We start from the raw sequence: 16,433 nt of genomic DNA, 5'->3' as shown, positions 1-16,433 counted from the left end.
TCTAAATTAACAAAAAGACAACTTTAAACTGTGAAAAGATTTTGTGAAGAATTCGATTTTCTAAGTTTGTATAAACTGACTACTAGTGATTTTAAAATCCTCTTAGACCGATTCAAAAGATTCGACTTGGATACTCCCAAATTGGCCTACATTTAACAAACAGAAATTGAAAGTGGAACAACAAATCATGAAAATTATGGACGGCTTTAGGTCTCAAAATTGTAGTTTTTGATCGATCTGACTTGAGCGATTCTATGTCGCAGAGGTGATTTTTAAATAAAAATTATACAATAAAACTATTTACTTCATAAACCGTTTCACTATTAGATTTGAAATAGGAAAGTTTATGGTGTGCCATTGAGTCTAATTATTTTGGTATTTATTTACACCCTTCCCTAATTATTTTTGTATTTCTTTTCAGGTATGATTTTATAAGAGAACTAGAAATTAGAAATGATTGTGAGCTTCTTGAGATGCTATATTATATTTGGGAAAAGTTTATATAGAGCCTACGCTCTAAACAATCAAATTAGAGCCTATCTCAAAAATTTCATTAGAAGAGGTTGTTTTGATGCTCAAAGATCCTCAAATTGATCATCTCGACATCAAGATGCATGGACTTGAGAAAAAAAAAGATTTCAAGTTTTAAAAATAGTGCATCTTGTAACACATTTTTTGACCGTCAATTTTTAAGTTATTCAAATTTTCATAGATTTGTTCGATCTACACTATTTTTTAAGCTTTAACTTTTATAATTAAAGATGAAAATATAATTTAAGGCTAGTAAAAAATTTCTAGTAAAACCACATTTCTCGACACTATTGAAGGTGGGCTTTAATTTGATTGTTTAGAGCCTCGGTTCTCTACAAACTGCGCCCATTATATTTTTATAATATTCAATCCCATTTCAAAATCACTACCAAACCCTGATCGAGATGGGAATTAGCGGATTTAGATCAAGAATCAGTAGAAATTAACTTGGTTCTATGTTGAAATCGGGAATCCGACAATCAAGATTCCTGGTTCCCATAAATTCTAGCTATTATTTTTTAAATTTATATATTTTTATTTACCTATTGAAATCGGTCATATCGTTGATCAGTATTGCTGATAACCATTACACACGGGCAATTATCATCATCACTGTCAAAAACTTTTCCAAGCTAATTGGGATCCTCTACATGAATCTAGATCCCTCATTCTACTATATTAAGGGTTATACCCATAGTTACGCCATATGGAGAATGTCCTAGCATAAACAGATGCTATAGGTTTAAGATTAATGATAAGTTTTGACAAAGTTTTATTGTCAGCTACCTACCTAATACAACCCAACTATTTTATTTAGGCACCATAAGGGTTAAGGAAAAATTTAAGGTCCTCATCCTTCTTAGACGTGCATTTCACACATAGGGGTGGCAAGGGACCTAACCAAACCAAACCTAGGACCTGATGGGTAAACTGGACCTTGGGTCCGGGTATGGATGCAATTTTTGGACCCAACGGGTCGGGCCAGGGTCCAAAACCTTGACCTAAATACTATTTGGGTCCGTATCTAGATTTGATCCATACTTGTAAACCGGTGGACATAAAATACTTTACTTTAAACCCTATTCGTATGGGTATCGGATCATATACAATAATAACTCATAATTATCTTTAGCTTTTATACAACAAATTAAACGATTTGAAATATAATGTTGGGTGATTGCGACCTTGTTGCCTATAATATAGGTATAAAAGAAAAGAGCAAAAACAAAATAAAAAAAAACTCCTAGTCATAAGATCGTAATGGACCAAACCAGACCCAAGACTTGATGGGTAAACCAGGGATCCGAATACTATTTGGGTTCGGGTCCGGGTCCAGCTGGACCGGACCCGAAGCCACCTTATTTTAAAACCATACTCTAGGCCGTTGAGAGGCGGGTTCTCTCTTTCAGCCTCCATGTTTGAGATGGTGGAGAAATTTATGAATATGATAAGGGATATTTAGGTCATTGTTGCTATATAGAATTACATATTGAAACAATAAAACTTAAAATTCTCTCGCTTCCCTTCAAGCTCTGCTCCAACGCAGTTTCTGATCCAGGTAAATTCCATCGAACCAAGGATTTTTTTTTTTAGTTTTGCAGGTTTTTGCCTCTAATTTAAATGGCGGAGCTCTCTGAAACGCTTTCATTTGATATATTTTTCTCTATTTTTATAGCTGTTTTCTAAAAATAACGGAGTCTTTTCGTAGGGTTTCTATCTCTCAAAATCCATTGCTTATTGCTATCTCTTCTTCCAGATCTATCAATTTTGTTTAATTAGTGGTGATGCTGTTTCTTTGAGGCCAAACCCTAAACTGATTGGCTTCCTAAGCGGTGACGGTTGTTCTTTGGAATTGGGCAATCGTTTATGTTCCTCTACTGAAAAATTAGATTCTGAACTGTGATTGTGTTTGAGCACCTCAGTTCAGGGTTAGTGGAGCAATTGTCATCATTCAGGTGTGTGTGTGTTTTGTGGGTAAACATAATTCGATTGACTTCTCGATCAGTGACTGTTATTTTTTGGAGTTGGTCAATCCTTTTTTTTCTCCTTTCTGAATTGTTATTGTGTCTGAGCACCATAGCCCAGGATAATGAAGCAATTGTCTCAATCATCTGGTTAAGAGAGGGAGGGAGGGAGGGAAATTTGACATTGATGTTAGGAACTTATGCTTGCAGATTGTTCTGTTTTCCTTATAAATTGCAGATTGATCTTATTATTTTGCCTTGTGATGCCATAAAGCAACCAGTTCAATTGATTCAGCATAGATTTTTTCTTTTTTTTTTTTTTTTTTTTTTACAGAGAGACAAAATGGAGGGATCCATGGTCGTGTACACGACCTTGTTGTTTGTTGCGTTGAGTGTTTTACTGGCTTCATCCTTTGAAACCACTGCTCCTGCCTTTTTGTGGTCAAATCATCTTCATAGGTATGTGTCTTTTTCAGGTTTTATTTACTTTGTACTTGTTTGAGCTCCATTCTCTTGCATCATTTGTCTCTTTGTTATAAGTTGATCTTGCATGAATTCGAAAAGAGTTCTGGTGAATGAAAAATGTTTAAATTTAGTTGTAATGAATTGAGACTTGAATGGCCTTAGAAGAGTAGGATGTATTCCTGAATTTTGCTCTTCCATTGTGCTGTATAGAATCTCGTAATGTTTGATGCTCCTTTGATCATTAGCAGAGATGCTTGCTGCTTCTTTCTACATTTTTTGTTTCGCAATTTTAATCAATATCCTGTTTCTTATTGTTTTTTTTAATTATTCGTTGAATCATTGCAAGAAACAGAAACTAGTGCACTGTAATCATATTTTCTAGTTCTAAAACAAAATCATTACTAAGTTGAATGACCTTCTACTTTTAATATTCGCCTAAATATGAAGAAAATTCTTGTGTAGATTTATTACAGCAAAATGATTCTTTTAAATTGTTGTAATTTACCTTGTTATTGTTTTTGGGGGATGTAGTCATTTCCTTTGTCTTTGCTTCTCTTTCACCAGCAATTTTCTTGGAGCCTTGGATGTCTTTATTTAGGAAAGCTTATTATCTCACATGCATAATGTGAAATTGTTAAAAATAAAAGGGAATTTGTGACATTCATGTAATATTTTTAGCTTTTATGGGTTCATAAGTCACATAGGAGGTTGAAGTAGAATCTAAGTGTAGGGGACAATTCTTTTGTGACGAAACCAAGTTTGATTCTAGTATGTGATTTACCCATGATTTGTGAATATAGTATGGTGTGTTCTGGGCTGCGTAATTCTTTCGAGGATCGTGCATCATTAGCATGAAGTGGTTAAAGATTGGTGATAGATGTGGGTAAGTTGCTTAAAGGTGGGAGTCCATGGATCATGGATCAACAAGTTGCTTAGTTCTTGACTGACGCCGTGGGTGCTTCCCCCTCTCTCTCTAAAAAAAGATGTAGGTGCGCTAAGATCTTAATCTGCTTATGTAGAATTAAGCAATTCTTTTGTAACTTGCTGACCTACGTACATGGAGAGTGGGGATAAAGTTGGAGTTCCCCTTAAGTGGTACGACTTTGATGATGAGAACCTTATCTAGGTCCTGTAACTGCCTCATACATTTGATCTCTCTCTTAAGTTTGTCAATCACCTTTCCAGAATTGCGATCGGTGAAATGGGGAAGAAAGATTACATAAGAGATTTGAAAACTAAAGTGGTTCTCTTTACTAATTGCTCTTTAGGAAAAGAGCCTGGCTTAAGTGGTTAGCGCTTGATGATTTGCAACGCTACGTCCTAGGCTCAATTCCTACAAAGGTTAGGGGCCCTCTCCCCACTATCTCACCTGAAAAAGAAAAAAACTAAAGGGGTCTCGAAATGGGTACACCTAACTTTGTCGACGGGTTGGTGGAACAAGCAAGTCCACAATGAATGTCAAAGACAGTTGTTGGAAGAAGCAAGGAGTCTACAAGGGACTTCTAGGTTAGGTAGAGGGATTGTATGAGGGTGTAGGATAAAGGATGCATAGCAGGAGGGGATCTTTTTCTTTAATGTTTGGGAGATGGTCTGCATGGATGTGTGTGACTCCCATCTACCATGGGCACCAAGAAACTCAATTCTTGCTGTAGCTCAGGAGGCAATTTGGGCCAGTTGGAGATCAGTGGCATTTTTTTATTATGCTTGTCTGCCATTCTCTTGCCCTAAAGGGTTCTCTTTGAAGCTTACGAAACTCTGAGACCCTAGTGCTCCTAACTGGCATTGGATTACACAAACAAGAGTGGAGTAATCTTATTGTTGAAGGTGATTAAAAAAAAGTGATTTACTGGGGGAACAAAGAATTGAAGCCCTTGGAGATTATCTCATCTCTTTGATAAAATTTTGATTTATGTATGAGTTCTTGAGTTTCGTTTTATACATAGATGTTGTAAAGCGAAAGCATTAGCGTATTCTTTATCAAAAGAAGGCATCGGGAGGTCACACATAATTGTAGTTTGTATAGACTACAGAGAAACCCCCTCCTCTCCCTTTTCTTTTGGCAGGATAGATTTTGTATCCACACAGGCTGTTTATACCCTCATACGTATACATCTCATGCATTGCCATGAAGCAAAGTTAACCATCAAAAGAGAGAGGAGGGGGGTGGGGGGGGTAAGGTAACTGTCAATAGCCACTTTTTTTTGTACATTTTTATACAATTGACAACTTATTACTTCTGAAGGCAAGGGGCATTTTTTGTTTGTGTTGTGCTTTAGTAAATGCTAGCAAAAGGTTCTCAAGTTAACTGGAAAGCAGAGGTATGTGTACATTACCAATACATTGGTGCATCTTCATTTGTACCGGAAGAAAAAAACATTTTGATATGCCTCGTAATATGTCGAATATTTTTGGAGGTATTTATGTTTGATTTACAGTAGATTAATAACATGGTTCTTTTTACAATTTGCCCCCAAAAAAGAAAAAATATCGATACAAAAGGGAAAAAAATTTAAAAACAAGGTAAAAATTTTCAATTTTGGATTTTTATGGTGTCTGATTATCTCATTAAACGTGAGTATGTTCATGTGGTTAATTTTCCTGTATTTGCCAATGGTCAGTATTCTATGGTCTTCTTCTTCTTGCTTTCCTTCATGCGTTAGCTTATTATGCTACCCAGTTGCTTTTGAGTATGTTTCTTTAATCGACTTTTATTTGGTTTTCTACTTTAGCTTCTAATATGTTGTGTTAGAAATCTATAATGTATTCTTTCTAGCGAGCTATTTAGCTTGGGTCTCCCTTTTCATGGCGTCTTATTTTTAAGAAATTAAAAGGATTGAATCATTTCATATGAGCTTTCCAAGTTAACATCTACCGAGAATGAGTTCTGCAATGATAAAATCATGTACTGCATTTTACTATTCTCTTGCTGCTGGCAACGTAAGAGCCATGTGGAATGGTCTGTACTTTGTGATGCCGTATCAAGTATCCCTATGTTGCTGCAGATCATCATCACTTGGAGGCAAGGAAATTGTGGATTATCACACCATTTCCATGAAGGGTTTAGCAAAATCTGTTATGTCTGAGGGAGGCTGGTCGAACTTAATGGTAATGTGTACAAACTTGTGCTCAGGCAGGTTGCTTATGTGGATAATAAATAACTTTATTTGATGTTGTGCACACACACAGTAAAGAACATCCAAACAAACTGTACATACATGTGTTCATGCGTCATTTTTCTCTGGTGATTAAAATAGAGAAGTATTACATACTTGACTTAAACTACATAATTGAATCTCTCATAATGGGTGTATTCTGTAGTGCTCTGGCAGAAATCAGGATGAGTCTGTTGATATTGCTCTTGTTTTCATTGGCAGAAAGGTATGGATCTATCGAATGGTAGTTACTTTTTTTCCCTCTAGATAATTCTTTTGTCCCATTCACACTGTATGTGCAACTCTCCGCTCTCTCTTGGAAGCTGCCCATGAGTAGTTTTGAGAAACATCCTTAGCCTGATGTATCATGGCTGATGTTTCGTTTACTTAGATTCACATACTGCAAGCTTCCTAAGGCATTAGTTAATAGAATTTTATTGATATTAAAGCTTTTGACAGGATGCATCAATACTCCATTTCTATGTCGTATACTCAGAAATGCACCTTCCCATTTATTTTACCCTCTCCATACCAAGAAATGCATGCTATGTGTTTTACAATGCTTGCTAATAATAGTACATGGGCCTTTGTTCTTTGCATGGCTGCAGTTCCAAATGATCGGCACGTTGTACTTAGGCTCAGCCAGTGCGAAGAAAACCATCACTTTGCACCAGTAAATAGCTAGTTTATTCAAAAGATATCTATCCAAAATCTCCTGAGCTGAGCTAAGCAGTAGAGCAGTCAGCAGTGCAAGTAATTGTTTTACAGCCTTTCTTTAATTTGCGTACTAAATTAGTGACTGAATAATTTTCTTCTACAGTTGAGATCTTCAGATATCTCTAGGACTAAACATACTGACTCAGCTCTTGTAGAGTTGCTCAAGGTAATTGACATACTTCAAATAATATGTACATCTTCCTGGATTTTCTCTCTCTTTTTTTTTTTTTTTTCCCTTTTTCAATTGTCGATGGTTCAATGCTTTCCTGTCAGGTCTCATTCACAGAGTCAAATTTCTCCATGGCATTCCCTTATGTTGATGTGTCAGAGGAAAATGAGACATTGGAAAATTCCTTGATATCTGGGTTTCTTGAGAATTGTGAACATGGCTTGGAAGTGAGTGAAGTTGCTCTTCTAGGGTCGTGCTCCATTTGGGGTAAAGATCTCAAGAAATTTGTAGAGGTCAACTCAGTCAAGGTTAGTCTATTCTCTTTCTGTGTTGCCATCTGTAGTCGTTGTCTTCGAGTTTTCTATGGTAAATTCTGATGTTAATCAAATATTTCAGAATTATGTAAGTTCAAGGATGGAAACAAGGCAAAAAGGCAAAACTGATTTGATAGTAATCTGTGATGAGGATTCAATCTCTTCTGAAGAGTTTGGACTGGATAATACAGAAGGTATTTATGCTCCGTTAACCTTATTCCATGTTCATTATGCTCTCCATACCTGGATAATAGTCATGAATCATCTCATACTTCGGGCTTTTTACCTATGATTTGCAGGGAAGCTTTTAGCAGAGGTCATTGACAAAGTGAAGGAGTCTGGTGCCACGCACACTGTTTTGTATGCTTCAGACCCACGTAAGTCTTTGCTTCAATCTGGACACAGGGATTTGGGAAGATTTCTTGCTGAAAGTGCCATTGGAAATGCTTCCAATTCGACTTGTGATAGTGTTTGTCAGATCAAATCATCACTTCTAGAAGGTGTTTTTGTGGTGAGTTCCTCAATTCTCGTTTGGATCATTCTAAGAATTTATGCTAATTGATTCACGTTTTTGGCTAGATAAGGATATCATCAATTTGGTTAATTCAATTGCAACATAAAAACAAGTACTAGTTCTGATGTTATGTAAATAGAGAATTCTAGTGAAGGAATTAATTCAATGGTAGATGAAACATACCTGCCATGGCATAGATTTGTAGTGCTCAACCATCATTCGTAACTCTCCCTCTGTACCTTTTTTTTTAAAAATTCAATTGTAAGTATATGAACTATTGTCTCTGGAAAGAACAATCCGAGGATTGCTAACCTATAAGTGAAGCAACTGGCCTCTTGAATCCTTCAATATCTGAGAATATCACTATTAAACCCTAAACCCAGAATGCTTGATCCTTTGCATTCTAACCAATTCCAGAGGTGTTAAATGTATATTCTATCATAAAGCTTTAATTTGATTTGAGTTGTATTTTTGTTACAGGCAATCGTACTCCTCATAATTTTGATTTCGGGTCTGTGCTGTATGATGGGTATCCAAACACCCACCAGGTTTGAGACTCCTCAGGAATCCTGAAATGCTAAAGGAAACACATGATGCACATTTTAACTCTATTAGAACCCAATGCTTTATATTAAACCAGAGACTACTGGGCCTTCAGAATTGGAAGCTTTCTGCTTAGAGAAGTTAAAAGAGTCACTCATTTTCATGCTTCTTTCTTCTTCGTTTTTTTTTTTGGCTTTTCCTTTCCCCCCATCATTTCTATGTAATTCTACAAAAATAACCATCCATGAAGAGTAGATGTGCTGTCCCTTCATTGTTTTATGCATCCCTCTTCAAGGAGTGTATGTGGGTATAATGTATCATGCAAACTTCACTTTTGACTGTTATTTTCCTGTTGGGTGTTGTGATATTATCACAATATTATTGTTTGGGAATGCATCTTTTAGCAATTTATTTGGTTTACCCTTCTGGTTCTCAGCCTTTGGCACATTCCTTTTGGTGGGATATGAAGGTTGCAACAATGCCATTTTTTGTCTACGAAATGTCCAAGTGGAGAGAGAGAGAGAGAGAGAGAGAGAGTATTTTCCATGATGTGAATTGTGAAGTCAAAATTCCAGGCATTTAATTGAGAGCTTTTATTAACTGAAAAAGTTTATATAGAGCCTAGGCTCTAAATAATCAAATTAGAGCCCACCTTAAAATTTCACTAGAAGATGTTTAGATGCTCAAATATCTTCAAATTGATCATCTCGGCATCAATATATATGGACATGAGAAAAAAGTGGATTTCAAAATTTGGAAATAGTGCATTTTTGGATCGTCAATTTTCAAGAGTTTCAAGTTTTAATATATCTGCACCAAGTACATTATTTTTGAAGCTTTAAATTTTATGATTAAAGGTAAAAATATATTTTAAGGCTATCATAAAGATTATCAGTATTGAAAGCACATTTTTCAACACTATTTGAAGGTGTATTTTACTTTGATTGTTTAGAGCTTCGGCTCTATGCAGACCACAACCTTTATTAAATATGTTATCACTATTCTAGTAAGGGTGCAGTTGGCATACGGATGCATCCGTAGGAGTAGAGGTAAGAGGCACCTTCAAATTTTATCATGGTATCTAATTTCGATGTAAAATGTTCTTAGGATTATCTCAAAATCTATTTTTATATCTAATTATAAAAAAATTTAATATAAAAAATGGTTAAAATCAAGTAGATCTATGAAAATCTTGAAAATGGACGGTGTAGATAATATGTTGGAAAATGTACTGTTTTTGAGATTTAAAATCTTTATATTTTTCATAGTCATACATCTCGATGTCGTGATGATCTATCAAAGGGTTTTTCAACATTAAAACTACTTTTTCAAATGGATTTTTGAGGGGAATCCGTAGTTCTACTTTATAAGGTAGCATCTTTAAATAAACTTTTTCCTTCTACTAATAGTGTGTTTAGAGGGAAAAAAGGTAAAATGGGATTCGTGTAGTTGACCATAACTAGACGGTATAAGGATATAATGATGATGAAGGTTTAGGCCTTCAGATTTTAGACCTAGACCGAAGACAAGCAAAAAGTCTGATACTGCCGCTTCGGGCCAATTTTGCGTAAGCTTTGGCCTCTTTGGTCTAATCATAGAGATATCCATCCCTATGTATTTCCATTGCACGAATTGCCAACTAAGGGATGGACTAATGATTAACAATAAGGATATTTTGGGAGTTAAGATTATGACGATTATAATAGTTTAGCTAGTAAGATTAGCTAGTAAGACTAAGATCATAAACCCTTCACATCTTTTACGCTCCAAAGAACGGAAAAGAAAAGCTTTTCTCAATTTTCATTCACAAGTTATTAGCTCTAGGTTATTTTTTAAAACCGTGGGCCGTATTGAACTGGCCATCAGAAAACGGTCTTAATGGTAATATGGTAGAGAGAATCGGCCCATAAAAAGTTAACAAAAAAATTCAAAATAAAAATAAATAATTGAAAATAATAAGAAAATAATGTGGTGACTAGCCCATTTTTAGTTATGATTCTCGGATTCCATCAAGAACCGGTTTGTCCTTTATCAGTTTTTGATTTAGATCAGGTGATTCCAAATTAAATCGTCTGTATTTAAATTGCTTTTATTTACCTGTGACGCACAAAGGTTACAATGTGCATCACGGGTTTAGCTCGATTTAAACTATTTTTGAAATTTAAAATTTTATAATTAAAAATAAAAATAGATTCTCGCACCTTTGGCACCAAAATTGCATGTCATGACCTTGGGGTTAAAACATTTTCAGTAAGACGCTATTTTAAGGGTACAATAGCTTGATCTGCACCGGTCATTTATTTGACGATGGGAAACCAGGGCTCCTTTCCTCACGATTTTCCCATTTCTCTCTCTGTTCTATCTTCTCTGCTATCCTTCGTTGCCATTGATTCCATTCTGTTCAACGGTGGATAAGGACGCGGCCTTTTTCCGTTAGTTGCATCTCGCGTGCCATTGATGACGTGGATTCTCCTGCCACGTCATTTCCCGCCATTCTCCCCCTTCTGTTTTTAACTTTGAAGCCCTAAACCTGCATCTCTCTCTCTCTCTCTCTAAGGAAGATGAACTCTCTCTCTCTCTAGAAGGAGCAGATTTCTAATCTCTAATCTCTACGAAGGAGAAAGTGCAGAAGAAGAGAAGGGTGTCTCAGTAAAAACCCCAATCCCCATTACTGCAGTTTCTTAGGAAAAAGGAGAAATGGGTGACTCGGAAACGGTTGTTAAGACCCCAATAAGAGTTACTCGATCTTCTTCTTCCTCAACAACAACAACAACAACAACAACAACAACAACCCCTAAACAAAACTCGCCTCAAAAGCCAAAACCTGGCTCTCGATCTTTGAAGAATACCAAAGCGTCATTTTCAGATTACCTTCTATTCCCAAAACCCATTACACTTGACCAGTTATATAGTAGTTATCCCTGCCGAAAGGCTCAGATCGATGAACTGTTGCACCTAATTGGACCCCCCAATTCACCCATGAAACCCATTTTCATCTATGGCCGCCCTTCCTCGGCAAAAACCAGTGTCCTTTTACATGTTTTCAAGCACCTGAACCGTCCTTTTGTTTACTCAAGCTGCAAATCTTGCTACAATCCTCGCCTCTTGTTTGAGTCGGTATTGAACCAGGTGTTTTTCCATGGAAAACAGAGTACCAACAATTATGCCAGTGCCAAAAGGTGTGAAAAGGCCTCAGATTTCATGAATTTTCTTAGAGAAGCATTGGTCCACACCATTGCCACAATTAGAGAGAACCAAAGACCCAAAGGGTCAAAGAATTCTTTGAATTGTGGGGCTGGGGAGATGATTTACTTGATATTTGACAATGTCGAGATGATTCGGGATTGGGATAGTGGTTTGGCTCTGGTTTCCGTGCTGTTTAAGATGGGCGATCTTCTCAAGATGCCAGAATTGGGGTTGGTTTTTATTAGCAGCGCCAGTTTAGACAGTTTTTATGGGAATACTGGATTAATGGAGCTAGTGCCCGTCTTCTTCCCGAGCTATACAGATGAGGAGCTGTATCAGATCTTCATGAGAGGCCAACCAAACCCCAAGCTCTATTCTTCTTTTCTTGGGTAAGTAGAGTTTTTGCGACTATTGGACTGTGTGTCAAATGTTATTTGATTGCGATTTTGTTCCCTTCTCTTGACTGTGTTGTTTGTCAGCTAATCTTTAGCTCTGTACTCTTTTCATGAAAATATAGTTTGGGAATATGAATTAATTCAAAGGTATTCTTGTGTTTGTGATGTTCTTTGATGGGCTCTTCAATTTGAAGGTGTAGCATTCAGATGTTTCTTACTAGTATGTTTCATCTTTATACTTTTCCATGGGTGAATATGTGTTTATATGAAGGACGGATTTCTCTGAATCCCCTGACGCAGATGTGCGTCCCTCCTCTAAAGTCCATCTAAAATATGGATTTAAATTTTTAATAGATTCATGATCCAAGCCATGGTTATCTTGAATATGAAAAATAGATAATTTTTTTTAAATTTATGAGTGTGTTTTTTTAACTTTTTTTCACTCTTTATTTGCGTGCTTTTTTCTTTTTTTTCAATGTCCATCTTAAGATGGAAGTACAATGGGTCAGAGAAGACATGCGCCCCTTGACTCACAAACAACTTTTCCTTCTATGAAATGGGTCAAAGTTATGTTCTTTGATGGGGTTTTTGGTTTGGCATTAGAGGTTTAAATATAGAACTTTCATGTATAAAATATGGGATTGTCTAAAAAGAGACCATTTATCTTTTGTATATGGAGGTCGCAATCATTCTCACTTATTAGCTGCCAAATTGGATGGCTTGAGGTGGGTCACGAAGTCTGAGAATTTTTTTTTTTTGGACTTTGTGTCTATTCAATTACACTTATACAACTACCCATTTTGAAATTTAAGGGATAAGAATAATTGTGACCTCCATGTACAAATGATAGATGGTCTCTTTGTAGACAATCCCATAAATTATACGTGTATATGCAGTAGTTTAAAGATATTTTCATGTTTATCATGGTTCTTAATGGGATATTCATTTGATTTGGCATTAGACAGTGTTGTTTTGAAGACCTTATGCCGGCTCACCAAAAGAGTAGATGAATTGTCGGTTGCCTTGGTGCCGTTATTTCGGAAATATTGTGAGCCTCTGAGTGATTTGAGAGTGATTCCTGATGAAGCAATGAAGCGAAAATTGTTCTCTTGCCTTCAACCCCACATAATGCCATCTTTGAATCAAGTTTTCAAGGTTGAATCAGGAACGATTGTTGAGACCAACAAGGAGAAGGAAAAAAGGAAGGGGATTTTGAGAAAACAAGGCAGTGGGGAAACTGTTTATGAGGTGGATTTTCAGATGTCTGACTCTGCAAAGTATTTGCTTATTTCGGCTTTCATTGCTTCGAAAAACCCTGCCACTCTTGATGCAGCATTATTTGATTCAACTGGAGGGTCTGATAATAGAAAAAGGAAGAGAAAGTACGTATCTCACTGATTCTGTGATGTCTTTTTCATTATTATTTTGTTTAGTTATGAAATAATAATTTGTCAATTTGGTGAAGGGTGTGGTTTCTATAAGGTTGCAACCTTAAACAATCCAATTAAGGCGTACGTCCAAATTTTATCATAACATGTGTTCTTGGTGAAAAAATTCTTAGGATTATCTCAAAATCTATTTTCATATCTAATTATAAAGTTTTAAACTCCAAAAATGGTTAAAATCAAGCAGATCTATAAACATATGAAAATCTTGAAAATGAACGGTCTAGATAATGTATTGCAAAATGTACTATTTCTTGGACTCAAAATCTTTTTTTTCTTTCATATTCATACATCTCGATGTCGAGATGATCAATTAGAGGTTTTTTCAACATTAAAACATCCTTTTCCGGTGGAGTTTTGAGGTGCATCTATAATTCTACATTTTAAGGTTGCAACCTTATATAAACTTTTTCCTTTGGTTAATGGGTTCCTCTACAGATATAATCTGAATTCTACAAAATTTATCAACAAAAAAAAAAAAAATCTGAATTCTACAGTTGGTCTCTTGATGAATTTTCCATCTTAGAAACATACCTGTTAGGGTTCGGAGATTTTTTGTGTTACATTTCTAAAAAACGGAAAAGAGAAAAGGATATACTTAGCCTTCTTGATGACACTAACGACATGCTTCATCCTCTATTGCCCAATTCTGCATTTTTAAGATCTGCATAAACTCAGTGTACAAATTGTCTTTTATCACTATTACTTACCCTAACACGATGGCAATTCTCTCTGCATGAACTTGTGTCAATTAGACTCACATGTGGGTTTCCTGCACTAGAATTTCTATCGCGTTTCCAGCAGTTATTTGGTAATCTTTGGCATCAATTTAACCAATCTAAAAAGCTGTTGTTTGGTATTGCAAAACAATTGCCCTGTTGGATATTAGTGCAACTGGATATATCATTAAATTTTCTGTATCTAGGAGTTCTGTGACTTCCATTGAGAAGAAGGATCAGGCTGCACAGGAAATGCTACTAAAGGGGCCAGGGACTTTTCCATTGGAGAGATTGCTTGCTATATTTCAGTGCATCACTTCAGTAACAGATGGTCCTATAGAGAGAGAGCAGGTTGAGGATGGATTGACTGAGGAAGTTGGAAGTTGTGGGCTCATGTCTGATGTTCTATTGCAGTTATCTACTCTTTGCAATGCTAATTTTATTTGCAAAGGAGGAAGCTGCCCACTTGAAGGTTCAACTCGTTATCGGGCCACAATTGATGAAGACATGGTTATGAAGGTGAGTTCTTGGGAATGCAAGATTAAATTGTCATATTGTTCTCCTCATTTGGAATCAAAGTTTTTTTGACTTATTATGGTTCTGGAACAAACAGTCCTTTGGTTGTCTTAAACTTCGTATTTTTGCAATGTGTTATAGATTGCAAGGAGCGTGAACTTTCCTCTAGCAAAGTACCTTTACAGGCGATAGTTTTGGGGCTGCAAAACTGAGGTAATCCCTCTTTTCTTAATATTTCATAGATGAATTTGCTTATACCTTGGAATCTTCGACTATAAAAAAGTAAAAAAAAAAAAAAACAATGGAAAAAGAAGAAGAAGAAAGGGACACTCCTTTTGTACTTTTATGCAGTGGGTTGGGGGTTAAGTGAGGAGGGTTGAATCCCCTCTAATTCACATTAGTTGGCTCATAAACACATTGATTTTTCCTTGACGGGCTTATTTTCCCCTTCATTGGGTTTCTTCTCATCTTAGCATTCTCTCTGCTGCTTTCCAAACTAGGTCTGTAACTACACTGAGTTTCTGGCTTTTTCTTTCTTTCATTTTTTCATTTTTTTTTTGGTTTCTCCCTTTTTTATTTTCTTTCTTTTTATCTTATTAACACTTGATTCATGCTCTGTTCTGCAATGTGGGTTCAGGTTTGGACTGGAAGGGGGTTACTAGTTCTTGAGAGCTAATTTTTATGTGATGAGGCCTATGTGAATGCTTGGAAGAAATGGTATTTTGATATAGTTAATTCTTTTATTTATGTTCATGACTCCGTAGTTTATACCAAGTCATTGAAAGATGGTCCAAATCTAGTTTTTGAGAGTCTTAATCTCTACCATCTCTTCTTGAGAATGAATGGTGAACTGACAATGGAAACTAGCCCAGCATGCCTAGTCCTTTGTGGGTTTGGTGCACTTCACCATTTCACCTTCCTTTCACATGTAATAAGGCAAACAAACAATATTGCTCAATAGGTTACTCTAAGTAATGGTCATGGGCTTTTCCTAATATTTATATTCCATAGAAATACACTTTGTGTTTGGAAACTAACAATTGTTCGATCTTGATCGGATGGTTGTTAGCGAGTCGACAAAGATGTCACACATTAATTGCAGCCTGATAACAACAGTTAATAGTACTTTGACATTGTCATCAACGTGCTGACTGCCATTTGATCCCAAACACACAAATTATGTGAATGAGAAGCCATAGAAATGTTTCCCTTCCCTTCCTCCTGAAATCACCAAAAGAACCCAACCTTTTGAAAGGAGATCTATATGCACATGTCACAAATAAGAATTTGGATGCAGTTGAGCAGTCCAATAAACAACAAAGTATATGCAACGTTGGCTAACTTATAACTTTGGGAGCAATTGGATCTTAAAGGACCAATAAGCATCTTTATAATCAAACATTTTAATTTAGCCAGAACCTAGATTGACCAAGGTTGCTTCAATCATGGTTAGGCTGTTATGGTGCAAGATACAGTAGCATACAAGACTTTTATGTGTAAGTTGCACATGAAATTTGGTTCTCTTTAGATAGAAACTCTAATACTGTACTATATATGCATAGGCACATCATGTGCAACCATAAATATTAACAGCCTCTGTCATGGTGTGAGCAGTTAGTTAATGTTGCTTCAATCATGGCTAGGCTTTTATGGTGCAAGATACACTAGCATACAAGACTTCTATGTGTGCACATGAATTTGCTTCTCTTTGGAAAGAAACTCTAGTGTAGGCATATGCATATGCACATGCACATCATGTGCAACCATACATATTAACAGCCTCTAGCGTGCTCCATTATGCGT

The 16,433-nt window shown here is 36.1% G+C and overlaps 2 protein-coding genes across 4 annotated transcripts; both read left to right on the top strand.

Moving 5' to 3' along the window:
* The first annotated feature begins 1,684 nt into the window (after window positions 1-1,684).
* On the top strand, window positions 1,685-8,789 carry LOC18425160 (2-C-methyl-D-erythritol 4-phosphate cytidylyltransferase). Of its 2 annotated transcripts, none has more exons than XM_006829728.4 (9): window positions 1,685-2,089; window positions 2,830-2,954; window positions 5,963-6,065; window positions 6,279-6,338; window positions 6,933-6,995; window positions 7,103-7,306; window positions 7,395-7,506; window positions 7,612-7,823; window positions 8,307-8,789. In XM_006829728.4, exons 2-9 carry the CDS (start codon window positions 2,839-2,841, stop codon window positions 8,397-8,399), a joined length of 963 nt encoding a protein of 320 aa, XP_006829791.1. In that variant the 5' UTR covers window positions 1,685-2,089; window positions 2,830-2,838; the 3' UTR covers window positions 8,400-8,789. The 2 variants fall into 2 exon arrangements, with proteins under 2 accessions (XP_006829791.1, XP_088719524.1); XM_088863398.1 differs by lacking the exon at window positions 1,685-2,089 and adding an exon at window positions 2,409-2,486.
* A 1,830-nt stretch (window positions 8,790-10,619) lies between these two features.
* On the top strand, window positions 10,620-15,625 carry ORC5 (origin recognition complex protein 5). 2 transcript variants are annotated; one of them, XM_006829727.4, is made up of 5 exons: window positions 10,620-11,944; window positions 12,916-13,332; window positions 14,321-14,633; window positions 14,772-14,843; window positions 15,268-15,625. In XM_006829727.4, exons 1-4 carry the CDS (start codon window positions 11,067-11,069, stop codon window positions 14,820-14,822), a joined length of 1,659 nt encoding a protein of 552 aa, XP_006829790.2. In that variant the 5' UTR covers window positions 10,620-11,066; the 3' UTR covers window positions 14,823-14,843; window positions 15,268-15,625. The 2 variants fall into 2 exon arrangements, 1 of the variants encoding a protein (XP_006829790.2); XR_016052995.1 differs by having other exon boundaries at window positions 10,673-11,944; window positions 12,912-13,332.
* Window positions 15,626-16,433: the final 808 nt, after the last annotated feature.

Source organism: Amborella trichopoda, chromosome 1 (assembly GCF_054954075.1).
Source record: "Amborella trichopoda isolate Santa Cruz 75 chromosome 1, AtrichopodaSantaCruz75HAP2 v2.0, whole genome shotgun sequence".
NCBI lineage: Eukaryota > Viridiplantae > Streptophyta > Magnoliopsida > Amborellales > Amborellaceae > Amborella > Amborella trichopoda.
The sequence above is the reverse complement of the archived record's forward strand: the minus strand, read 5'-3'. Positions and strand labels throughout refer to the sequence as shown.

Bases quoted from the DNA above. Each gene is read 5' to 3' on its own strand.
- LOC18425160 (XM_006829728.4), top strand. From the start codon at position 2,839: ATGGAGGGATCCATGGTCGTGTACACGACCTTGTTGTTTGTTGCGTTG. The intron at 2,955-5,962 runs GTATGTGTCTTT...ATGTTGCTGCAG, and splicing joins TGGTCAAATCATCTTCATAG to ATCATCATCACTTGGAGGCA. The intron at 6,066-6,278 runs GTAATGTGTACA...TGTATTCTGTAG, and splicing joins GAGGCTGGTCGAACTTAATG to TGCTCTGGCAGAAATCAGGA.
- ORC5 (XM_006829727.4), top strand. From the start codon at position 11,067: ATGGGTGACTCGGAAACGGTTGTTAAGACCCCAATAAGAGTTACTCGA. The intron at 11,945-12,915 runs GTAAGTAGAGTT...GGCATTAGACAG, and splicing joins CTCTATTCTTCTTTTCTTGG to TGTTGTTTTGAAGACCTTAT. The intron at 13,333-14,320 runs GTACGTATCTCA...TTCTGTATCTAG, and splicing joins AATAGAAAAAGGAAGAGAAA to GAGTTCTGTGACTTCCATTG.